This window comes from Oncorhynchus tshawytscha, unplaced genomic scaffold (assembly GCF_018296145.1).
Source record: "Oncorhynchus tshawytscha isolate Ot180627B unplaced genomic scaffold, Otsh_v2.0 Un_contig_2225_pilon_pilon, whole genome shotgun sequence".
Lineage (NCBI taxonomy): Eukaryota > Metazoa > Chordata > Actinopteri > Salmoniformes > Salmonidae > Oncorhynchus > Oncorhynchus tshawytscha.
Genome location: NW_024609490.1, coordinates 44,361 through 69,357, shown reverse-complemented (window position 1 = coordinate 69,357; position 24,997 = coordinate 44,361). Strand labels below are relative to the sequence as shown.

Here is a 24,997-nt window from a genome sequence, read left to right as displayed (position 1 = left end):
GAGGATTGGTAGTTTAGCAATGATAAAAGCTCTGCATTTTGCGTTCAGGGTTAAGAATTATTTTTGTTACTGACTGTGAGGGTCAATTCCTTCTCCTCCTTCTCTTCCTCATCATCTTACCTCTCCCTCTTCCTCCTCCTCGTCCTCCTCCACTCCTGCAGAGTGAGGAGAAGAACAGGCAGCTCCAGGAGCGTCTAGACGATGCCAAGCAGAAGCTGCAGCAGACCCTGCAGAGGGCCGAGACGCTGCCTGAGATAGAGGCCCAGCTCGCCCAGAGAGTGGCTGCACTCAACAAGGTACACCACCTCCACTACCTGTGTGTGTGTGCGCGCGTGCGTTTGTGTGTGTGTGTGTGTGCGCATGCATTTGTGCGTGTGTGTGTGTGTGTGCGCGCGTGCGTGCGTGTGTGAGTACATCCAAGCGTGCATTTGTGTGTAAAATTGACAGAACTCTCAAATCAAATAAATATCAAATCAAAATCTGAAATAAATAAATAGCTGCTTCGAGCCCTGCATGATAATGAATGCTGCTTCATCACACTATTCATCACACTGTTCACATTGTAGTTCAGCCTCAGGTGCAGAACATGTCAAGAGCTGTATGATAACTCATTGCTTGTATCATAAAACTGTAATTTATAACAAACATGATTGTCAAGGAGATGTAAATGTCTCAATCATCAGCATAACCCTAAAGAACCAATTATGTAGTACTTGTTGAGGCAAGATGCCTGAAATGTCACTCCAAATCATATTCATGTACACTGACATTAGTGGAGGCTCCTCAGAGGAGGAAGGGGAGCACCATCCTCCTCAGTGAATTTCATAAAAAATAAAAAATAGTGAAATTTAAGTTATCCTTTTCAGATAAAACTATACTAAATATAATGATGTCACCAAATAATTGATTAAAGCCGACTATTTTGCAATAACATCACTCTGTAATGTAGAACCATGGTGTATCTGGGGGACAGCTAGCTTCTATTCTCCTCTGGGTACAATACAATACCCCCAAAATGGTTCTCACCCCCTTCCATAGACTTACACAGTAATTATGACAACTTCCGGAGGACGTCCTCCAACCTATCAGAGCTCTTGCAGCATGAACTGACATGTTGTCCACCCAATCAAAGGATCAGAGAATTAATCTAGTACTGAAAGCATAAGCTACATCTAGCTAGCACTGCAGTGCATACATGTGGTGAGTAATTTATTTTGGGTAACAGAAAAATACTGCATGATAGCTGACTCAAAGAGAGAGAAAGACAATATTTGAACAGTTTTGAACAAATTCATTTATTCCACTTTCAGTTTCACTTACTTAGCTAGCAAATGCAGCTAACTAGTTTAGCCTACTCAAACACCCTGCTCAAACAGAGGGATGCTATGTTAGCTAGCTGGCTATGACTATCCAACATAACACTGGAACTTTTACTAATTTATTGCCATCGGGGCCCGCCAGCGTAATGTTACTTCATGACTGTAGCGGGTTTACTATTGTGTTAGTTGTATTAGCTATGTTGACTATGACGTTACTTTAGCTAATATGGTGACAACATGTAGGCTATGAGTAGTGGTTATGATATGGTTTGGCTTGGAAAGGTTTTTTCGCCTGGTCACATAGGGGGACAAGGTGAGAGGAGGAGAGCGCATGGATGCAAGAAGGAATACAAAGTGGCTGCTATGAAAGTGAACTGTGTTTACGCGTGCTCAGAAGTGTATTCATTCAGCCGATTCTGTTGGAAAATGTTTCTTAAACGGAAGCAAATGGAACATACCTGAATTTGTTCAATAGAAACTCTTGTTTGCAACTGTTGGACTAATGATTACACCCTATATCAGCTAGATGCAGGCAAGAGTGTGGAAGGCGGTATTGAATGTGTCACTGTCTGTCCATGTGTCACTGTCTGCCACCTCAACATTTTCTCTTGACCTGTGTACACCTACGTTGTAAACTTTCATTCATAGGCTAAGTTGTAGCAGCCTCATGAGGTTATAGGTCAAATTTGAGTATCCTGTAGTAGCCTAAACCTATCGTTGTTACATTGAACTGGGTGAATGGAATATGAATGACAGTCATCCAATATGCTGTAATAGAAATAAGGCCATGCTCATGAAAAACTCAATCTTAAACAGCACTGACCGCCACTGTCTGACATCTGCAAACAGATCAGAAGTGAATGTGTATGCTAGAAAACATCCTATTGGGTTTGACTATGATCTGCACAGACAGGAGATCACTTAAATCAAACGTTTTACCCAACCCAAGGTTGCGCAGTCATAATTATGTTCTATCAACATTCTGACATGCTGCCTGTTTTGACTCCCCACCCTCCTCCTCTTGCATCACAGGCTGAGGAGCGTCATGGTAACTTTGAGGAGCGACTGCGACAGATGGAGGCGCAACTAGAGGAGAAGAATCAGGAGTTACAGAGGGTGAGTCATGCTCGCTCTCCCTTTTTCCTTTTCTCCCTTCCACCCCCTCTTTCATACTATTCCTTTATCACTCTTTACTCTACAATGACATACTCATTTTCTAAACCCTCTATTTGTCAGTCTGTATTCAGATTCCAATCTCCTTCTCTCTCACTCAGTCAAGCAGAAAGGTTGTTGTTAACTATCCGCCCACCCTCTGTCCTTACAATTTTCTATTTTACTCTCTCCCTGCCTCAGGGCAAGGGAGGCACACAGAGTTTCCCAACTGGAGAGGCCTTGTCCAAGATTGCAACAGGATCAACAGTAGAAACAATAACAGACATGAAAATACCTCACTATTTAGCTCCCTAATCTCTCTCTTTTCTATTTCTCTTTCTCTCTCTCTCTCTCTCTCTCTCTCTCTCTCTCTCTCTCCCTAGGCGAGGCAGAGGGAGAGGATGAATGATGAACACAACAAGCGTCTGTCTGACACGGTGGACAAGCTGCTGTCTGAGTCTAACGAAAGGCTTCAGCTCCATCTCAAGGAGAGGATGGCTGCTCTGGAGGACAAGGTACTACTTACCGGCCCACTCACACCCTCTCACACCTCTTCACACATAGCATAGTTCCCACTCAAAACAGTCAACACTTCAACTAAAACCCATACCCCTTCATTTCACACACACCTGAGTTCCCACTCAAAACAGTCAACACTTCAACTAAAACCCATACCCCTTCATTTCACACACCTGAGTTCCCACTCAAAACAGTCAACACAATCGTCTTCATCCAGTTTCTATTCAAGACTGTTGTCACTTCAATATTAAACCCACTCTGGCTCTAAACAGCTACTCTGGAATACAGTTCGGACCTCATGGCATTGATAATGTGTAATTACAGATATGTTGTTGTTATGCAGTAGACCTAGTAAAGTTTTCTTTTAATGGTGATCCTTTCAGAATGCTCTCTCTGAGGAACTTTCTAACATGAAGAAGATCCAGGACGACCTTCTAGCAAACAAGGTATATCAAGAGATAATTCCATTTTCACATACTATAATTAAATATTTAAATTGTATTAACTTATTCTCTCTTTCTTTCCCTGTTTCAGGACCAGCTGATAGCCGAGCTGGAGAGGATTCAGCTGGAGTTGGACCAGCTCAGACTGAGACCCGGCGGGTCCTGCTATTCCAGGTCTCCCTCCCTTCCTCAACACACCTCCTACACACCTCATACAGCTGCTGCCTATGAATGTGGCTGGCAGTATTGTAACCAAGTAGTATAAGTGGTTTGCAGTGTTATGTGCTTCCTATAACCTCTCTCTCCTACTCTCAGTATAGGTTCAGGTGTGGCCTGTACATATGGAGCAGAGAGACTGGATGAATGTACATTCCAATTATCTCTCCCACTCACTGTCTATATCAGTCTATCTTTTTCTTCTCCCTCTCTCTCTGTTTCTCTCTCTGTTTCTCTCTCTGTTTCTCTCTCTGTTTCTCTCTCTGTTTCTCTCTCTCTCTCTCTCTCTCTCTCTCTCTCTCTCTCCCTCTCCCTCCCTACCTCTCTCAGGTCTCTACCAGGCAGTGCTCTGGAGCTGAGGTACTCCCACGGGGACGGCTCCCTCCCCACGGGCTCCACCGCTCACCTGGATCACTACGGTAACTCCAACACAGTGGCTGTGGTCAGGCGGACTCATCGCGGGCGCTGGAGCACAGCCCGGGAGGACACCAGCAAGGTCAGAGGTCACATGATCACATGATCACCTTTGACCTGTCTAATATTGATAATGATATAGTCACATTGATATAGTTGATATGGTCATAAGCATCACAACACAACAAACTGAGCCTTCTCTGTGTGTATGTGTGTGTGCATGCTTGCATGTGTGTTTGTGCGTATGTGTATGTGTGCAGTACGGGGACTGGGACAGTGGGTCAGCGCTGCTGAGGACCGGGTTTGAGGGGGGTGTGGACCACGGTTGCTCTGACGATGAGGACGACAGAGAGACACTGTTTGGCTCGGAGCTGCTGTCTCCCAGCGGACAGACTGATGTCCAGACACTGGCCATCATGCTGCAGGAACAACTAGAGGCAATCAACAAGGAGATCAAGTAAGAGAGGTGGAGGAAGGGATGCAGGTAGAGAGGTGCTGTGATTGTGTACAAGCAGTTTATGTCAAATGCAGGTGGAGAAGATTCATCCGAGGTTTCTTTTCATTTTCTCATTCAAGACCAACATTCATTGGTCTTCCGTCTGACATGCTCCTAAATCTCCTGTCTTTCCCTCTTCTCCCCTTTTCACTCTGTTTACCCTCTCTCTCTCTCCGACCCGTTTGTCTGTCTATCTCTCTCCCCCTCTCTCTTCCCCCCCATTCTCTCTGTCAGGCTGATCCAGGAAGAGAAGGAGAGTACAGAGTTGCGGGCAGAGGAGATTGAGAGCAGGGTTAGCAGTGTGGCTCTGGACGGTTCCCCCATCCCACCCTCCTCCCTGGGGAGGGACAGTATGGGACGCGGCTTCATCCCTCAATCCCTTACCTCCTCCACCCTGGCCTCCCCTTCTCCCCCCAGTTCTGGGGTCTCCACCCCTCGCCTGTCCCACTCCCCTCACCGTGAGACAGATAGACAGGTACAGCTGCTCTGTCTGTGTATCTGTGTGGGTGTGTTGAGAATGTGTGAGTCTTTGTGTGTGTGTCAGTGGAGGCTGCTGAGGGGAGGACGGCTCATAATAATGTCTGGAACAGAGTGAATGAAATGGCATTAAACAAACACATTTTTGATAACATATTTACAGGATTTCACTTTTTAATGTGTTTAGTATTGCTTACTAGGTGTTGTCTAATAAATGCTGTAACTACTTCCTCTTCAATTCAGGGTTTATTGGAAAAAGCTGTTGAAAAGAGGACATTGTATTATAATTTCTTTGTACTCCCTGACGAAGGCCATGCAGCCGAAACGCGCCAGAGATTTAAAACGTTGTTTCTATTGAACATGCCATACAAATAAAGGCATTTTAATTAATTATATGAAGAGTGTCTTGGTCCTCCTTTCTTTTTGATGACCCATTTACCCCTCTACCAAAATCTACTATTGTGTACCTGTACCCTTCCTCCTTTTTCTACATGGAAACCATGCTTGGAAGTATTTGATATCATTCCACTCATTCCGCTCCAGCCATTACCACAAGCTCATCCTCCCCAATTAAGGGGTCACCAACCTCCTGTGGTGTGTGTACTTGCGTGCGTACAGTATACATACTGTATAAGGCCCCTAAATGTGTTCCAACTTTACCCTCCAGAACAACAAAGAGGATGATCGGTCCCTTGCCCTTCTTGACTCCACCCCTCCACCCACCCCCCGAGCGCTGCGACTTGACAGGATGACCCTCACCCACCCAGGGGCCATGATGGACGACCCCAGGGAATTCCGCAGGTATGACAGCCAATCATCATTGAGGAAACCCTGTAGTGCTCATATGATTCGGTCCTTCCCTGTTTCTCTTATTCCATCTGTCTCTTCTGTCTCTCAGTCTGTCAGCAGACGGCAGCAGTTCCAACAGCAGTCAGGACTCTCTCCACAAAGCCAGTAAAAAGAAAAGCATCAAGTCTTCCATCGGCCGCCTTTTTGGGAAGAAGGAAAAGGGAAGGATGGGCCCGGCTGGGCGAGAGTCTGCCTCTCTGGGTGAGAGAGAATTGAAATTATACTCGAAAAGCGACATAGTCCATGACTTTAAATGTGTTTCAACTGCAACAGGTCAAAGTCCACCTGGTGTTGACACCGATATTTGTAGTCTGTAACCCATGATCCCCTGTGTCTCTCAGCCTCTACGCCTTCTGAGGACCTGGGTACTGGGGATTCTATGGGACTGACCAAGGGAAGCATGACAGGAACTGTTGACAACCGCCGCAGCAAAAGGAAGTGGGTCTCAGGGAATATCACCCTCCGATTCATTTCTCTCCTGAAGTCATTTCTCTTTCCACTCTCTGTTCCACTGCTTTTGTTCCACTCTTTCAGAAAGCCCTTTTTGTTTTATGCTTATTCAACCTCTGTTTCCCCCGGTCTCTCTCTCCCAGACATGAGCTGCTGGAGGAGGCGTGTCGTCAGGGTCTTCCCTTTGCATCCTGGGATGGACCCACTGTGGTCTCCTGGCTAGAGGTAATCATAGATGTTTGATAGATAGATGGGAAACCTTTATAGCCATATAAACCCTCACAATCACTACATTCTAGCCAATCTGTTTCTTGCTCACCTCTTTCCCTCTCTACTCCAGCTGTGGGTGGGAATGCCAGCATGGTACGTGGCAGCCTGTCGTGCCAACGTGAAGAGTGGCGCCATCATGGCCAACCTGTCTGACACAGAGATCCAGAGGGAGATTGGCATCAGTAACCCCCTGCACCGCCTCAAACTGAGATTGGCCATCCAGGAGATGGTGTCCCTCACCAGCCCATCTGCCCCGGCCAGCAATCGCTCTGTTAGTAGTCTCACTAGTACACACTCACAGAACAAAAACCATGTAGACACAATTATAGGGGTATACATGATACTATATTGATATACACACATATACGTACAGGTAACTGCCAAAATAAAGGAAGCACCAACATAAAGTGTCTTAATAGGGTGTTGGGTCACCACGAGCCACCAGAACAGCTTCAATGTGCCTTGACACAGTCTACAAGTGTCTGGAACTCTATTGGAGAGATGTGACACCATTCTTCTATGAGAAATTCCATTATTTGGTGTTTTTTTGATGGTGGTGGAAAACGCTGTTTCAGGCACCACTCCAGAATCTCCCATATGTGTTTAATTGGGTTGAGATCTGGTGACTGAGACGGCCATGGCATATGGTTTATATCGTTTTCATGCTCATCAAACTATTCAGTGACCACTCGTGCCCGGTGGATGGGTGCATTGTCATCCTATGGGGGCATAGCAATGGTAGCCAAAATAATGGCCTGCCCAACATTTTTATACATGACCCTAAGCATGATGGGATGGTGATTGCTTAATTAACTCAGGAACCACACCTGTGTGGAAGTAGCTTCTTTCAATATACTTTGTGTCCCTCATTTACTGAAGTGGTTCCATTATTTTGGCAGTTACTTGTATAGGCACATTTACATTATGTGTAGAGATTGACATAAAAATGTTACATGCATTCACAGCAGACTCATCAACACACAAACCTTTGAGTTTTTCTGACGATCATGTTTTCTTTCTCTCATGTCTTGTGACCACAGTCGACCAGTAACGTGTGGATGACCCATGCTGAGATGGAGTCGTTAAACGCAGCCACCAAACCGGTAAGTATGTCCTGTTATGTTAAATGTCTCAACATTTTCGAGACATTTAACACTGACGTTCATCTAACATTGACGTATATCAAAGGAGGTTGGTGGCACCTTAATTGAGGAGGACGGGCTCATAGTAATGGCTGGAAAGGAATGAGTGGAATGGTATCGAAACACATCATGTTTCCAGGTGTTTGATACCATTCCATTCACTCCATTCCAGACATTATTATGAGACGTCCTCCCCTCAGCAGCCTCCTGTGATCTACAGTGCAATCGGAAAGTATTCAGACCCCTTCACTTTTTCCACATTTTGTTAAATTACAACCTTATTCTAAAATGGATTAAATTATTATTTTTCCTCATCAATCTACACACAATACCCCATAATGGCAATCGAAAACAAGCTATTAGAAATGTTTGTAAATGTATTAAAAATAAAAAACTGAAATACCTTATTTACATAAATAAGTATTCAGACCCTTTGCTATGACACTTGAAATTGAGCTCAGGTGCATCCTGTTTCCATTGATCATCCTTGAGATGTTTCTACAACTTGATTGGAGTCCACCTGTGGTAAATTTAAATTGATTGGACATGATTTGGAAGGGCACACCTGTCTATATAAGGTCCCACATTTGACAGTGCATGTCAGAGCAAAAACCAAGCCATGAGGTCGAAGGAATTGTCTGTAGAGCTCCGAGACAGGATTGTGTCGAGGCACAGATCTGGGGAAGGGTACCAAAACATTTCTGCAGCATTGAAGGTCCCCAAGACCACAATGGCCTCCATCATTATTAAATGGAAGAAGTTTGTAACTACCAAAACTCTTCCTAGAGTTGGCTGCCCGGCCAAACTGAGCAATGGTCACCCTGACAGAGCTCCAGAGTTCCTCTGTGGAGATGGGAGAATCTTCCAGAAGGGCAACCATCTCTGCAGCACTCCACCAATCAGGCCTTTATGGTAGATTGGCCAGATGGAAGCCACTCCTCAGTAAAAGGCACATGACAGACTGCTTGGAGTTTGCCAAAAGGCACCTAAAGGACTTTCAGACCATGAGAAACAAGATTCTCTGGTCTGATGAAACCAAGATTGAACTCTTTGGCCTGAATGCCAAGCATCACGTCTAGAAGAAACCTGACACCATCCCTACTGTGAAGCATGGTGGTGGCAGCATCATGCTGTGGGGATGTTTTTCAGCAGCAGGGACTGGGAGACTAGTCAGGATCGAGGGAAAGATGAACAAAGCAAAGTACAGAGAGATCCTTGATGAAGACCTGCACCAGAGCGCTCAGGACATCAGACTGGGGTGAAGGTTCACCTTTTAACAGGATAACAACCCTAAGCACACAGCCAAGACAATGCAGGAGTGGCTTCGGGACAAGTCTCTGAATGTCTTTGAGTGGCCCAGCCAGAGAAGAATGTGAGAAACTCCCCAAATACAGGTGTGCCAAGCTTGTTGCGTCATACCCATGAAGACTTGAGGCTGTAATCGCTGCCAAAAGTGTCTGAATACTTATGTAAATGTGATATTTCAGTTTTTTATTTGTAATAGATTTGCAAACATTTTTAAAAACCTGTTTTGATTTGTCATTATGGGGTACTGTGTGTAGATTGATGAGGAAAAAAAAACATTTTAATACATTTTAGAATAACTCTGTAAAATAACAAAATGTGGAAAAGGTCAAGGGGTCTGACTACTTTCCGAATGCACTGTAAATATATATTGCTCTACAGTTATAACCTATACTGCTCAGTTAGGAGTTAAACTCTTTCTCTCTCTCCCTCCCTCTCTCTCTCTCTCTCTCTCTCTCTATCTCTCTTTCTGAGTTTGTGGGACTACTAGGTCTTGGTGTTGAGCATCTTCTTCTCTCCCTCTAGTTTCTGTTTCAGTGTAAACTGCTTCACACTAATGAACCGTTCACTAAACTGCTTCACACTAATGACCCGTTCACTAACACACTGTTCCTCCCTTTGTCTTCTCCTTCCTGTTTACTCTCTTCTCCCCTCCTCCCTCTGCTTTTCCTCCATCCATCTGTCTTGCCTGCTCCCCCTATCCTGCTCTGCCTCTGTTCTCTCGCTCTTTCTGCCCATGTCTCTCTCTCTCCTGTCCATCTTCTGCATCTAAGGAGCTGAAAGAGATTAGCTGGGATCAGGTAAGGAATGGAAGCACTGTATTAAATGGCATCAACATATAACACACTAATTACACTATTGTATGTGTTCATTGAAAAACAAATGATTAATACAGAAAAGTACTATAAGTAATAATCGAACTACAACTGAAACAAATGAGACACTAGTGAAGGAGTCCTTTTCTGCATCTCAGATCCTGGCCTATGGGGATATGAACCATGAGTGGGTGGGTAATGACTGGCTGCCCAGCCTGGGTCTGCCCCAGTACCGCTCCTACTTCATGGAGTCCCTGGTGGACGCCCGCATGCTGGACCACCTGACCAAGAAGGAGCTGAGGGGACAGCTCAAAATGGTGGACAGCTTCCATAGGTACGTATGGCCTGCTCTCGTCTGTCTGTCTCTCGCTCTTTCTCTTTCTGTTGCTGTTGTTAACCTCGGCACCTGGGTGGGGAGGCGTTTTTCTGCCTTGAGGGGGTAGTGAAAAGCAAATAGACAAAATTCCAGTTTCTGCAAATGAACAATGAATTCTTCTTCTGCAACTGTTTCCCACTCCCACTTCACTCACTGCCTTTCCTTTTCTCTCCGTCATTCTTTCTCTCCCTCTGTTGACACTCTAGCTCTCTCTCTGGTGTGTGAGTGTGTGTGTTCGTGGCATGGGAAACATGCAGGTGTTAAAGGATATGTTGAAAGATTTCCTGCTGTTGTGACACTCTCACTCTGCAGGTGTGTCTTCAGGCCTTCTCGGGGTCAAAGACACCTGAGTGCTCTAATACTTTCTCTGAGTACAGGTGAGAGTCAGTCGCCATGCCCTCTATTAACCGCCTGACCTTTTGACCTCTCTTGACCTTTCTCAGGGTTAGTTTGCATTATGGCATAATGTGTCTGAAGCGCTTGAACTACGACCGCAAAGAGCTAGAGAGGAGGAGAGAAGACAGCCAGCACCAGAACAAAGGTGTGTTCCTCCTCTCTGACATTAAATCCTTTGTTCCAATTTAGTGCATCTCATCCATCCATCCATCCAATCCTCCATTCAGTAACAATCAAAGCCTCGATTGATGGTTAGTAGAAGGTGTTTCACTGCTTGGCTTGAGCAAAAGTCTGCACCCACATTGGCCCTGTCAGTGTAAGATCCAGTCACCCTGTGGGTTTCTTTGAGTGAGAATCAGGTGTTCTGATATTTTCTGACAGATGTCTTCGTCCCACTACCCCTCTGCATAGATGTGATGGTGTGGTCCAACGAGCGTGTGATGTGCTGGGTGCAGAACATCGGGCTGAAGGAGTACGCTGACAACCTGACAGAGAGCGGGGTCCATGGGGCCCTCCTGGCTCTGGATGACACCTTCGACTACACAGACTTGGCCCTGCTGCTGCAGATACCCAATCAGAACACACAGGTACACCCATCTAACCAATCAGAACACACAGGCATGCACAAGCCTCACCCCACCCACTAATCAGAAGTGATTAAATGCCTTCCCCTGCTCAGATGTTGCATGCAACAACCGATGGTTGTCTGCCACGTCATCGACTATGTCTTCGGGACCAGATTGCTATAACATATGATGTGGGTAGCAGATACATCAAGACAAAAGTTTATTGGTCACGTACACAGATTTGCAGATGTTATCGCAGGTGCAGCGAAATGCTTTTCACACTTCAAATACCTATCCAGGCATTGTAATATATGTCATGCGCCAGCAACGCCTGGACAGAGAAACCCGCCCATGAACTGGAATCTTACTGCACCTGTATCTCAGTAACAGTGTCCCCAGGCGAACTGCTGGCTGGTGGATGACAGCTGTATCTCAGTAACAGCGTCCCCAGGCGAACTGCTGGCTGGTGGATGACAGCTGTATCTCAGTAACAGCGTCCCCAGGCAAACTACTGGCTGGTGGATGACAGTTGTATCTCAGTAACAGTGTCCCCAGGCTAACTACTGGCTGGTGGATGACAGTTGTATCTCAGTAACAGTGTCCCCAGGCTAACTACTGGCAGGTGGATGACAGCTGTATCTCAGTAACAGTGTCCCCAGTCTAACTACTGGCTGGTGGATGACAGTTGTATCTCAGTAACAGTGTCCCCAGGCTAACTAATGCCTGGTGGATGACAGCTGTATCTCAGTAACAGTGTCCCCAGGCGAACTACTGCCTGGTGGATGACAGTTGTATCTCAGTAACAGCGTCCCCAGGCTAACTGCTGACTAGTGGATGACAGCTGTATCTCAGTAACAGCGTCCCCATGCTAACTGCTGGCTGGTGGATGACAGCTGTATCTCAGTAACAGTGTCCCCAGGCTAACTGCTGAATGGTAGATGACATCTGTATCTCAGTAACAGCGTCCCCATGCTAACTGCTGGCTGGTGGATGGCAGCTGTATCTCAGTAACAGTGTCCCCATGTTAACTGCTGGCTGGTGGATGACAGCTGTATCTCAGTAACAACGTCCCCAGTGGCTGGTGGATGACAGCTGTATCTCAGTTACATCATCCCCATGCTAACTGCTGGCTGGTGGATGACAGTTCTATATCAGTAACAGCATCCCCAGGCTAACTGCTGGCTGGTGGATGACAGCTGTATCTCAGTAACAGTGTCCCCAGGCTAACTGCTGAATGGTGGATGACAGCTGTATCTCAGTAACAGTGTCCCCATGCTAACTGCTGGCTGGTGGATGACAGCTGTATCTCAGTAACATCGTCGCCATGCTAACTGCTGGCTGGTGGATGACAGCTGTATCTCAGTAACAGCGTCCCCAGTGGCTGGTGGATGACAGCTGTATCTCAGTAACAGTGTCCCCAGGCTAACTGCTGGCTGGTGGATGACAGTTGTATCTCAGTAACCGCGTCCTCAGGTTAACTGCTGGCTAGTGGATGACAGCTGTATCTCAGTAACAGCGTCCCCAGGCAAACTGCTGGCTGGTGGATGACAGCTGTATCTCAGTAACAACGTCCCCAGTGGCTGGTGGATGACAGTTGTATCTCAGTAACAGCGTCCCAAGGCTAACTGCTGGCGGGTGGATGACAGTTGTTTCTCAGTAACAGCGTCCCCAGGCTAACTGCTGGCTTGTGGATGACAGTTGTATCTCAGTAGCATCGTCCCCAGTGGCTGGTAGATGACAGTTGTATCTCAGTAACAGCGTCCCCAGGCTAACTGCTGGCTGGTGGAAGACAGCTGTATCTCAGTAACAGCGTCCCCAGCTAACTACTGGCTGGTGGATGACAGCTGTATCTCAGTAACATCGTCCCCAGTGGCTGGTAGATGACAGCTGTATCTCAGTAACAGTGTCCCCAGGCTAACTGCTGTCTCGTGGATGACAGCTGTATCTCAGTAACAGTGTCCCCAGGCAAACTACTGGCTGGTGGATGACAGTTGTATCTTAGTAACAGTGTCCCCAGGCTAACTACTGGCTGGTGGATAACAGTTGTATCTCAGTAACAGTGTCCCCAGGCTAACTGCTTGCTGGTGGATGACAGTTGTATCTCAGTAACAGTGTCCCCAGGCTAACTGCTGGCTGGTGGATGACAGCTGTATCTCAGTAACATCGTCCCCATGCTAACTACTGGCTGGTAGATGACAGTTGTATCTCAGTAACAGCGTCCCCAGGCTAACTGCTGGCTGGTAGATGACAGCTGTATCCCAGTAACAATGTCCCTAGGCAAACTGCTGGCTGGTGGATGATAGTTGTATCTCAGTAACAGCGTACCCAGGCTAACTGCTGGCTGTTGATGACAGCTGTATCTCAGTAACATCTTCCCCAGTGGCTGAGGGATGACAGTTGTATCTCAGTAACAGCGTCCCCAGGCTAACTGCTGGCTGGTGGATGACAGCTGTATCTCAGTAACATCGTCCCCAGTAGCTGGTTTGATGACAGTTGTATCTCAGTAACAGCGTCCCCAGGCTAACTGCTGGATGGTGGATGACAGTTGTATCTTAGTAACAGTGTCCCCAGGCTAACTGCTGGCTGGTGGATGACAGTTGTATCTCAGTAACAGCGTCCCCATGCTAACTGCTGGCTGGTGGATGACAGCTGTATCTCAGTAACAGTGTCCCCAGGCTAACTGCTGAATGGTGGATGACAGCTGTATCTCAGTAACAGTGTCCCCAGGCTAACTGCTGAATGGTGGATGACAGCTGTATCTCAGTAACAGTGTCCCCAGGCTAACTGCTGAATGGTAGATGACAGCTGTATCTCAGTAACAGTGTCCCCATGCTAACTGCTGGCTGGTGGATGACAGTTGTATCTCAGTAACAGCGTCCCCAGTGGCTGGTGGATGGCAGCTGTATCTCAGTAACCCCATGTTAACTGCTGGCTGGTGGATGACAGCTGTATCTCAGTAACAACGTCCCCAGTGGCTGGTGGATGACAGCTGTATCTCGGTTACATCGTCCCCATGCTAACTGCTTGCTGGTGGATGACAGTTCTATATCAGTAACAGCATCCCCAGGCTAACTGCTGGCTGGTGGATGACAGCTGTATCTCAGTAACAGTGTCCCCAGGCTAACTGCTGAATGGTGGATGACAGCTGTATCTCAGTAACAGTGTCCCCATGCTAACTGCTGGCTGGTGGATGACAGCTGTATCTCAGTAACATCGTCGCCATGCTAACTGCTGGCTGGTGGATGACAGCTGTATCTCAGTAACAGCGTCCCCAGTGGCTGGTGGATGACAGCTGTATCTCAGTAACAGCTTCCCCAGTGGATGGTGGATGACAGCTGTATCTCAGTAACAGCGTCCCCAGTGGATGGTGGATGACAGTTGTATCTCAGTAACAGCGTCCCCAGGCTAACTGCTGGCGGGTGGATGACAGTTGTTTCTCAGTAACAGCGTCCCCAGGCTAACTGCTGGCTTGTGGATGACAGTTGTATCTCAGTAGCATCGTCCCCAGTGGCTGGTAGATGACAGTTGTATCTCAGTAACAGCGTCCCCAGGCTAACTGCTGGCGGGTGGATGACAGTTGTTTCTCAGTAACAGCGTCCCCAGGCTAACTGCTGGCGGGTGGATGACAGTTGTTTCTCAGTAACAGCGTCCCCAGGCTAACTGCTGGCTGGTAGATGACAGCTGTATCCCAGTAACAGTGTCCCCAGGCTAACTGCTGAATGGTGGATGACAGCTGTATCTCAGTAACAGTGTCCCCATGCTAACTGCTGGCTGGTGGATGACAGCTGTATCTCAGTAACATCGTCGCCATGCTAACTGCTGGCTGGTGGATGACAGCTGTATCTCAGTAACAGCGTCCCCAGTGGCTGGTGGATGACAGCTGTATCTCAGTAACAGCTTCCCCAGTGGATGGTGGATGACAGCTGTATCTCAGTAACAGCGTCCCCAGTGGATGGTGGATGACAGTTGTATCTCAGTAACAGCGTCCCCAGGCTAACTGCTGGCGGGTGGATGACAGTTGTATCTCAGTAACATCGTCCCCAGGCTAACTGCTAGCTGGTGGATGACAGCAGTATCTCAGTAACAGCGTCCCTAGGCTAACTGCTGGCTTGTGGATGACAGTTGTATCTCTGTAACAGCGTCCCCAGGCTAACTGCTGGCTGGTGGATGACAGTTGTATCTCAGTAGCATCGTCCCCAGTGGCTGGTAGATGACAGTTGTATCTCAGTAACAGCGTCCCCAGTGGCTGGTAGATGACAGTTGTATCTCAGTAACATCGTCCCCAGTGGCTGGTAGATGACAGTTGTATCTCAGTAACAGCGTCCCCAATGGCTGGTAGATGACAGTTGTATCTCAGTAACAGCGTCCCCAGTGGCTGGTAGATGACAGTTGTATCTCAGTAACATCGTCCTCAGTGGCTGGTTGATGACAATTGTATCCCAGGAACATCGTCCTCAGTGGCTGGTAGATGACAGTTGTATCTCAGTAACAGCGTCCCCAGTGGCTGGTAGATGACAGTTGTATCCCAGTAACATCGTCCTCAGTGGCTGGTAGATGACAGTTGTATCCCAGTAACATCGTGCTCAGTGGCTGGTAGATGACAGCTGTATCTCAGTAACAGCGTCCTCAGTGGCTGTTAGATGACAGTTGTATCTCAGTAACAGCGTCCCCAGGTTAACTGCTGGCTGGTAGATGACAGTTGTATCTCAGTAACATCTTCCCAGTAGCTGGTAGATAACAGTTGTATCCCAGTAACATCTTCCCCAGTAGCTGGTAGATGACAGTTGTATCTCAGTAACAGCGTCCTCAGTGGCTGGTAGATGACAGTTGTATCTCAGTAACAGCGTCCTCAGTGGCTGGTTGATGACAATTGTATCCAAGGAACATCGTCCTCAGTGGCTGGTAGATGACAGTTGTATCTCAGTAACAGCGTCCTCAGTGGCTGGTAGATGACAGTTGTATCTCAGTAACATCGTCCTCAGTGGCTGGTTGATGACAATTGTATCCCAGGAACATCATCCTCAGTGGCTGGTAGATGACAGTTGTATCTCAGTAACAGCGTCCTCAGTGGCTGGTAGATGACAGTTGTATCTCAGTAACATCGTCCTCAGTGGCTGGTTGATGACAATTGTATCCCAGGAACATCATCCTCAGTGGCTGGTAGATGACAGTTGTATCTCAGTAACAGCGTCCCCAGTGGCTGGTAGATGACAGTTGTATCCCAGTAACATTGACCTCAGTGGCTGGTAGATGACAGCTGTATCTCAGTAACAGCGCCCCCAGGTTAACTGCTGGCTGGTAGATGACAGTTGTATCTCATTAACATCTTCCCCAGTAGCTGGTAGATAACAGTTGTATCCCATTAACATCTTCCCCAGTAGCTGGTAGATGACAGTTGTATCTCAGTAACAGCGTCCTCAGTGGCTGGTAGATGACAGTTGTATCTCAGTAACAGCGTCCCCAGGCTAACTACTGGCTGGTGGATGACAGCTGTATCTCAGTAACAGCGTCCCCAGGCTAACAGCTGGCTGGTGGATGACAGTTGTATCTCAGTAACAACGTCCCCAGGCTAACAGCTGGCTGGTGGATGACAGTTGTATATCAGGCATGCAGGTGAAACTGATAGTAGTGTATATCAAATGAAGTGACTAGCCTGATTCTAATCTGTACTCCCTCCTCTCACATCTCTCCTCTAGGCCAGACAACTCCTAGAGAAGGAATACAACTCCCTCATCTCTATGGGAACAGAGAGAAGACCAGATGAGGTATTAAAGAACACAGTAGGCTTAGTTCAGAGACTATGTGAAGACTGCATTTTCCACCTCATACGAGTCATTCTTTCTAACTTGACAGTTTGACAATGTTGACAGACATAACCTTTTTTTCTTTATTTCTCTCTCTCCCCTCCCCCCTCTTTTCTCTCCCCATTTCCCCCCTTCTCTCTACACCCCCTCCATTAGGATGGGACTAAGACGTTCACCCGCTCCCCTTCCTGGAGGAAGATGTTCAGGGAGAAGGACCTTAGGGGGGTGACCTCGGACTCATCGGAGAACCTGCCTGCTAACTTCCGTGCCTCCGCCATCTCCACACCCTCCGTGACCCTGAGAAAGGTTCAGAGTGACGGTGAGAAGGATGACCTCTCCCCCTAACCTCTGACCCTTCCCTTTGGCCACGCTCTCAGATTCCTATTTGTTCCGCTTCTTACACCTCGAGGGCTATTCTTCTATTATCACTCAGAAGGTCACACTTTGGACAATTTATGACCCCTTAAAACCCTAGATAACACATATTTACTATGGGCTAGTCATACTGATTTATTAATCGAGAAAAACAACTGACTTTGTCTTGAAGCTTGAATGCTTTGTCTTTGTCTTGAAGCGGGTTGCATGTTACGTTAGAGAAGAAGTGTAAGACCAGTGTCACATTCGAGTATGTTCAGATGTACCCCATTCATAGAAGCTTACTAACGATTGATGATAGTTTTTGCGATCGATGATAGTATTTTCTGTCTGGGGAAGTTTTGTTAAAAGCCCTGACGCTTGTTCTAAACGTTAACACGCATCGCTTGCGGTACAGTTTTGGAAACATAAGGAACTTGTCTTTCATATCAGCGAGAAATCATTTTCTAAAAACAAACGGTTAAATTACTACACACATTTATAGGGTTCCCACACGGCCATATTTCCAATGTTACAGCGCTTGTCAGAGAAGACTGAGTAGACTACCTGTGCTAATTAGCATTCGGCGTCTCAGAACAACTGTGTGTAAAAGGAAGACGGACGCCACAAACGTGTTGTCACTGAAAGATACTGTCGGCTCAACTGTTTTAATACCAGTTAAAATAGTCTACAGTAAGTGTATATTTTGCCTTTGTGAAATTATTTTGATGTGACATGAAAGTAGAGGGCGTTGTGTTTCTAAAATCTTATCACAAATGAGAGTCGAATCACGTTTAGATGAAGTATTTTGCCTATAAACAGAACATGTAAGGTCCTAGGACTATAAGGAGTAACATTAGGCTCCTTCAGTCCATTATTGGGCTTGTTCCAACACTGATGGCATTAGCTTGGATATTCATATGCAAAACCTCCAGTGGCTCGCTCCTACAGGACACAGCAGGTTCAGAGGGCAAGGCAACAACAAATTCCCCCTCCCACAACTTTATAACAGTACATCATGGAAAAGTTCAATGCTATTTAGTTGTTATTTTGATGTTTCTCTCTCCTTCTCGCTTAGTGAACTCTGGGCCTCGCGGTGAGGTAGCCTCAGTCAGGACATACTCTTGCTGAAGGACACGGAGGTGAGAAGCCCTCAACCAACACATTAAACACATGTAGTAGCTAGTTAGAGTTTTCTCATGGTTTTATTTGCAATAAAACCTTCAGGCATGCCAGATAGCTTGCATGTGTGCATATTGAAGTGGTTTGACTTGTTTTCAAGCTACATTGTTTGTTGTGGTGCTGTGTTGTGAGCTTTGGTTATATCATTGTTTGTGGGTGAGGTCTTTAGCGGTGGGCTTGGTTCATTTTTTGATGGGGATTTGGTTTGAGTGAAGTCAGGAGGACAGTTGTGTGCGTGAGAGTAATCCTGTGTTTTTCCTCAGGGCCATGGTGACTGGATCACGACTGGACTGCCCTCCTCTCATTCATTCACAGGAGGGGAAAGCAGCAGAGAAGCAATGCATATATACATTTATTAAATATAAATCTATTGGTCTGACCATTCTGCAATAACAGAGATAAAGAAGAAATGACTGAGATGGAGAAACAACAAAGGGAAAAGAACATGAAGAATGTATGAAATATTGACAGGATATATACTGTACGTACATGGATAGAGGGGTAGGATGAGGCAGGACGACTGTTTTATCTCTCTTTGTTTTGTCTCAATATGTGATTGTGCGATGTGGAGTTGTGTGCTGAGGAGGAGGTGACTGATATCCAATGTCACCCATTGTGGCTCTCTATCTGTTAGCTTCTATGGTGCTGTCAGGGGTTCTCCTAAGTTGGTTAGAGTGCTGCAGTAAAACCATGTCCCCATTCAGGCCGCCATCTTGGCTCCAGCCACATCAGAGCGGCAGCAAGCCGCTCCTCTACTCATGGTTTATCCATTGGCACCTTGAAAGCTGAGAGGCTCTAGTGTAATCTCTTTTGAATGGAATCTATTGTGAAGATCAAAGGCCGGGCCACAGCAGTTACGATACGATAGGGTGGGGGGCCACAGCAGCAAGGATACGATGGGATGGGGGCCACAGCAGCGGGGATACGATGGGATGGGGGGCCACAGCAGTGAGGATACGATGGGATGGGGGCACAGCAGCGGGGATATGATGGGATGGGGGGCCACAGCAGCCGGGATACGCTGGGATGGGGGGCCACAGCAGCGAGGATGCGATGGAATGGGTGGGCCACAGCAGCGAGGATACGATGGGATGGGGGTCCACAGCAGCGAGGATACGATGGGATGGGGGCCACAGCAGCGGGGATACGATGGGATGGGGGCCACAGCAGCAGGGATAAGATGGGATTTGGGGGCCACAGCAGCGGGGATACGATGGGATGGGGGGCCACAGCAGCGGGGATATGATGGGATGGGGGCCACAGCAGTGGGGATACGATGGGTTGAGGTGCCACAGCAGCGAGGATACGATGGGATGGGGGCCACAGCAGCGGGGATACGATGGGATGGGGGTCCACAGCAGCGAGGATACGATGGGATGGGGGGCCACAGCAGCGGGGATACGATGGGATGGGGTGCCACAGCAGCAAGGATAAGATGGGATTTGGGGGCCACAGCAGCGGGGATACGATGGGATGGGGGGCCACAGCAGCGGGGATACGATGGGATGGGGGGCCACAGCAGCGAGGATACGATGGGATGGAGGGGCCACAGCAGCAGGGATACGATGGGATGGGGGGCCACAGCAGCGAGGATACGATGGGATGGGGGCCACAGCAGCGTGGATACGATGGGATGGGGGGCCACAGCAGCGGGGATACGATGGGATGGGGGGCCACAGCAGCGGGGATACGATGGGATGGGGGCCACAGCAGCAGGGATACGATGGGATGGGGGCCACAGCAGCGAGGATACGATGGGATGGGGGCCACAGCAGCGAGGATATGATGGGATGGGTGGGCCACAGCAGCGGGGTTGAGGGGATGGGGGTCCACAGCAGCGAGGATACGATGGGATGGGGGCCACAGCAGCGAGGATAAAATGGGATTTGGGGGCCACAGCAGCGGGGATAAGATGGGATTTGGGGGCCACAGCAGCAGAGATAAGATGGGATTTGGGGGCCACAGCAGCGGGGATAAGATGGGATTTGGGGGCCACAGCAGCGGGGATAAGATGGGATTTGGGGGCCATACAGCTGTGATGTCACTAAGTCATTTGTAGGTACCCACTAAAGCCAGCTAAATTAGAGTGGGGGGACATGTTGTTGAAGCCAGGTTACATTCTGCAGGTCTAGTACAAAGCCCAGGGTAATGGCTTTCTAGATGTGGTGGACTTTACAACTCTCATCATCAGCTCAGGTTCATTGGGTGCCCCTGGAAGACGAGGGGAAAGATGGAGGTGTGACGAAGGTGAGATAAAACAGTCAAAGTGACCAGAAGAAAAGAGGATGGAGACGATTCATTTACTGCACGCAAGCCATAACAGAAACCAAGAGAGGAAGGATGATAAGCAGATCCAGGAAGAGAGAAGAGACTGTTGGAAGTCAAGAAAAACCTTTAGCTTCTGTGTTACGATGCATGTCAAACAACCAAGATGACAATGAAGTCAACTTTGGGGGGTGAAGATGATACACATATATCTGTAGAAATCTAACCTATGAGGATGAAAGCCTGGGGAACAATTTGTAAAATGTGTGTATTTTTATTTTTATGTTTTTATGATAACTATATTTATTTTCGTTATGTATGTATGTATTGAATAATTGTATGTACATGTTCATTTAATACTTAATTCTTACTAATTTAATTTGACCTAATTTGAAAAGTAAATATGAAACATTAAAAATGGTCATTAAAATATGCTACTGTATGTGTACATTTTGAAAACAAATTGTGTTATGTTGGAAGAAAAAAAATGAATGACAAAGATGATAATACAAATCAAAAATAACACCTGCAAAATAAACAGTAATGAAGATGATGGTGATAAAAAGACAAAATAAATAAATGGACTCGTGGTACAACACATCCCAATGTGTGTGTTCTCACTTTGTGTACCTGGGGTTGGCACGAATGTAGACAACAGGAGAGTGTGTAAGGGGAGGAGAGGCAGTGGTTTGTGTATTTGTGAGAAGAATGTTCAGCATGTATATACTGTATGTGTATATGACAGAAAAAGAGACAACCCACACCGATAAATCACACCATTGACACTTGCCGGGAAAGACCATTATGCATAAAAATCATGATAAAATAAGTTATAATAGTTTATCTTTTACTTATGGAATAAGAAACAGGCCTTTACAATATACATACATGTATTACAAAAATCCAGATGTATAAATATGTTGTACTGCATATACTATAGAGTTCAGAGTTCAAACTGAGGCGAATGGAATTCTTCAATCATCTAATGATCTAACTACAGGGAGAGATAGAGATAAAATGCTTCTGTGGTTGTCACACTGCTGCATGGTTTCTATTGGTCACTCAAATGTTCTGATCACATATGACTGGCTACACTGTAAATGGACTGTTGTTCTCATGACAACAATATGGGCATCATAATCATAATACATGGCTCAATTCTCCTCTCTATCTTACTATTAAAGCACTCAGTGATAGTGTTCTCTGTGAGACTTCACAAAGGAGGACTGGGGATGGTCAGTGCTCAGTATGGAATGTTGAGCAGTATCAGGCTAAATCACTAGGTGCTGCCAGTCCCTTCCTCTCCCATTCAGAGCAGAGGCCAGACGCCAGAGGCTGGAATCATGTAACAACAACAAACCTATCATTCCACATACCTTTCTCTATAAATATACATACTTTCATACATAAAAGCATACTGTTCACATATTGTACACATATATAAAGAAATATATTAATTTAAAACTCATGGTTACATACAGTATTACTCAGCAATAACATGTATGACATGAAGACAATTATGAAACAAACAGTACTTTTCTAAAATCACTATTTTGATATGATAGTTTTCCCTAAGTTGTATTGTTGAGGTTTTATTGTTTTTGTGTAGTCACTCTCACTGAGCCCGTGATGGGTGGAGGGGTTGTCTCGCCTATACTCGTTAAAGAAAGTGCTATCTAGAACCTAAGGGTTCTTTGGCTGTCCCCATTGGAGAACCCTTTGAAGAACCCATTTTGGTTCCAGGTAGAACCCTTTCCACAGAGGGTTCTACATAGAACCTCAAAAAGGGTTCTACCTAGAACTAAAAAGTGTTCTCCTATGAGGACAGCCGAAGAACCCTTTTGGAACCCTTTTTTGTAAGAGTGCAGCTATCATAAGAAGAATGCACCAATGTAAGTTGCTCTGGGGAAGAGGCACCCTGGCCTATAAAGTAACACCTACTGTCTCACTGACATTACATCCAATGTCCCAAGCATTATCTGTGTTAACATTTCTTCCACATGATCCTCTCTACCTTTCCTCCATCTCCTGCCCTCACTCCCTTCCTCTGTTTTTCCTGGTTACTCTGGACAGTAGGACACACACGCAGGACGAGTTGATGCGGACCCACCTCCAGCCCTGCAGACCGTTGTTGTCAACAGTGAGGGCTCGGACATATGTGTCCTTGGCCTTACACTGACTCACCCACTGTCTGATGTCCACGCCCCGGCAGCTGGCCCCGGACACACCTACGGGTCCTGTCCCTGTTCCTGCTGCCGAGGCCCCTGCCCCCCCTGCCTCCCGCTGCGGCCCACCGCCCCTCTGCTGCCCCTCCTGGAGGCAGCGAGTCTCATAGAAGTACTGCTTAAACGCCCCCTTGACTGTCTTGATCTCTGGCACGATGTTGACTGTTTTACCCCTATCGTCGATGACCGTCGTCTTGTCCGTTACCCACACACTCTCCGACTCGCACACCGGCATCTCACCCCGCCTGGTGTGGGACAAGTGCGAGCGCTTGTGCCTGGGGGCGGGGAGAGGGGGCTCCCTGGCCCCCCTGAGAGTGTCCACCCAGCTCAGCGGCACACTCCTGTCCATCTCTCTGTCCCCATGACCCTCCATGTGTCCGTCTGCGTCCGACACTTCCTCCTCCTCCTCCTCCTTGTCCTCTCCTTCTATGGGCAACATGCCTGACTCCAGCATGAGGAGGAGGGGTGGGTGCTCTGGAGGAGAGGAAGAGAAAAGGACCCGCGGGTGTGCATCTAAAAACAGCAGCTCTTGCTTCTCCTTTACACCTCCCAGCCCCTGACCCAGCCCTAACCCTAGTCTTACTTCCATTCCTTCCTCTGACAGATCCGGACCTTTCCCAGCCCTTCCCCCAGGCCCACCCTCCCTCCCCTCCTCTCCCCTGTTATCACTGCTCTCTGTCCTAGCCTCTGCTCTCTGCGGGGTCCTCTGACTGGAGGGATCTGGCCCAGTTTTACTGTGGTGTCCAGCATTAGTGGAAGGTTTGTAAATTTCCACCACATACATGTTGGGAGGTCTGAGATCCTGTTCATCGGTCCTGGGGTCTAGAGAGTGATGATGGTTTTCCTTCTGAGCCATGTCTCTAAAGCTGCTGTCATCACCAGCTCTGCTGCTGTCTGGTTTATAGTCCCCTAGTACATAGTTCTCCTGGGAGGGGTAGTCCTGATGACTGCTGCCATTGGTGCTCCTGAGTTTTCCTCCATCAGTGTTAGAATATTTATTTAAACCAACGCTGTTCGTGTTTTCTGTAGGAAAATTGCTTTTTGACAGATAACTTTGTTGTTTTCGCTTCCCTTTCAAAGTTTTCACCTCCTCTTTAATTATGGAGGGGTTATTGTAGTCTTTCTTGACACCCGTCACGCTGAGGCGTTTTGTACTGTCTGCTCTTCCAGAATCAGCAGTCACATTGTAGTCCTTGAGTGAGGCATTACTGTGGGAGTTGTAGTCCACAGAGGCCTGAGGAGCTGGACGTGTGGAGTAAGATCCGGGGGAGCGACTGGAAGAGTCATCGATGTCCTCTGTGTGGTTGTCCAGGCTACTGCTGGGCTCCGTCATCGCAGCAACAGTACTGGTCACAGGGCTGTGAGGGAAGGGCAGGGCCGAGGCGATCACCATGGCAACCAGGGGAAGCCAGTGCATCACTCCCAACACGTATCAACTGAGGATGGAGAGACGGGTATGGGGAGAGAGAGAAAGAGGAGAGAAGAGAAATGGGGTTAAAACAGTGTTCAATATAGTAAATGTGGAACTCTCATGAAAAGGTAAAACAAGCCTTTTTACTGGTGCTAACATGTAGCTTAACTGTTAACTCTAGAAGTAGAGCTGTTTCTGCTGTTAATTCTGCAGAAAGATCAGTTTATCCATGTGAGGAGACTGTGGGACAATGGATATGCAGCAGAACAGATCCCCTGCCTGCCCAGTTGCCTGCCTGGTTGGCTGCCTGGTTGGCTGCCCGGTTGTTGGCCTTCAAATGGAGCCCCTATAATCCTGCTATGTGTGTCGACTGTGGGTCATTAATCTCACCGCCAAAGGAAATGAATTACAACTCAAGCAGTCATAATGAGGCCTTAGGGTTTCGAAAGGCTTTTTTCAACTTTTAAGGGCGTAAAACATCAAATGTTTGAGGTTGCAGTTGGTCCTCTGTGCACAATCTATGGTTGTGTGCGAAGTGGTCCCTTCAATTC

At 47.2% G+C, this 24,997-nt stretch overlaps 2 protein-coding genes across 5 annotated transcripts in view; one reads left to right on the top strand and one right to left on the bottom strand.

Annotated features, from left to right (window-relative positions):
* ppfia3 (PTPRF interacting protein alpha 3) overlaps window positions 1-19,462 on the top strand; it is a 49,786-nt gene extending 30,324 nt beyond the window's left edge. For 2 of the 4 annotated variants that reach the window (XM_042315511.1, XM_042315512.1), the window contains 22 exons: window positions 162-296; window positions 2,352-2,435; window positions 2,855-2,986; window positions 3,374-3,436; window positions 3,525-3,607; window positions 3,980-4,145; window positions 4,324-4,520; window positions 4,794-5,034; window positions 5,704-5,837; window positions 5,935-6,086; window positions 6,227-6,323; window positions 6,479-6,560; window positions 6,676-6,876; window positions 7,646-7,708; window positions 9,826-9,852; window positions 10,026-10,201; window positions 10,687-10,784; window positions 11,051-11,226; window positions 16,902-16,970; window positions 17,166-17,328; window positions 18,442-18,505; window positions 18,809-19,462. In XM_042315511.1, coding sequence (XP_042171445.1) covers window positions 162-296; window positions 2,352-2,435; window positions 2,855-2,986; window positions 3,374-3,436; window positions 3,525-3,607; window positions 3,980-4,145; window positions 4,324-4,520; window positions 4,794-5,034; window positions 5,704-5,837; window positions 5,935-6,086; window positions 6,227-6,323; window positions 6,479-6,560; window positions 6,676-6,876; window positions 7,646-7,708; window positions 9,826-9,852; window positions 10,026-10,201; window positions 10,687-10,784; window positions 11,051-11,226; window positions 16,902-16,970; window positions 17,166-17,328; window positions 18,442-18,494 — 2,592 coding nt within the window. In that variant the 3' untranslated portion in view covers window positions 18,495-18,505; window positions 18,809-19,462. Of the gene's footprint in view, window positions 1-161; window positions 297-2,351; window positions 2,436-2,854; window positions 2,987-3,373; window positions 3,437-3,524; window positions 3,608-3,979; window positions 4,146-4,323; window positions 4,521-4,793; window positions 5,035-5,703; window positions 5,838-5,934; window positions 6,087-6,226; window positions 6,324-6,478; window positions 6,561-6,675; window positions 6,877-7,645; window positions 7,709-9,542; window positions 9,853-10,025; window positions 10,202-10,686; window positions 10,785-11,020; window positions 11,227-16,901; window positions 16,971-17,165; window positions 17,329-18,441; window positions 18,506-18,808 lie in introns of those variants that run through there. The other 2 variants (XM_042315513.1, XM_042315514.1) reach the window with 2 other exon arrangements.
* Window positions 19,463-21,631: 2,169 nt separating this feature from the next.
* LOC112234084 (neurotrophin-4) lies at window positions 21,632-23,651 on the bottom strand. Its single transcript, XM_024402071.2, has one exon. The coding sequence runs from the start codon at window positions 23,622-23,624 to the stop codon at window positions 22,845-22,847; it is 780 nt and encodes a 259-aa protein (XP_024257839.1). The 5' UTR covers window positions 23,625-23,651; the 3' UTR covers window positions 21,632-22,844.
* Between the last annotated feature and the right edge of the window lie 1,346 nt (window positions 23,652-24,997).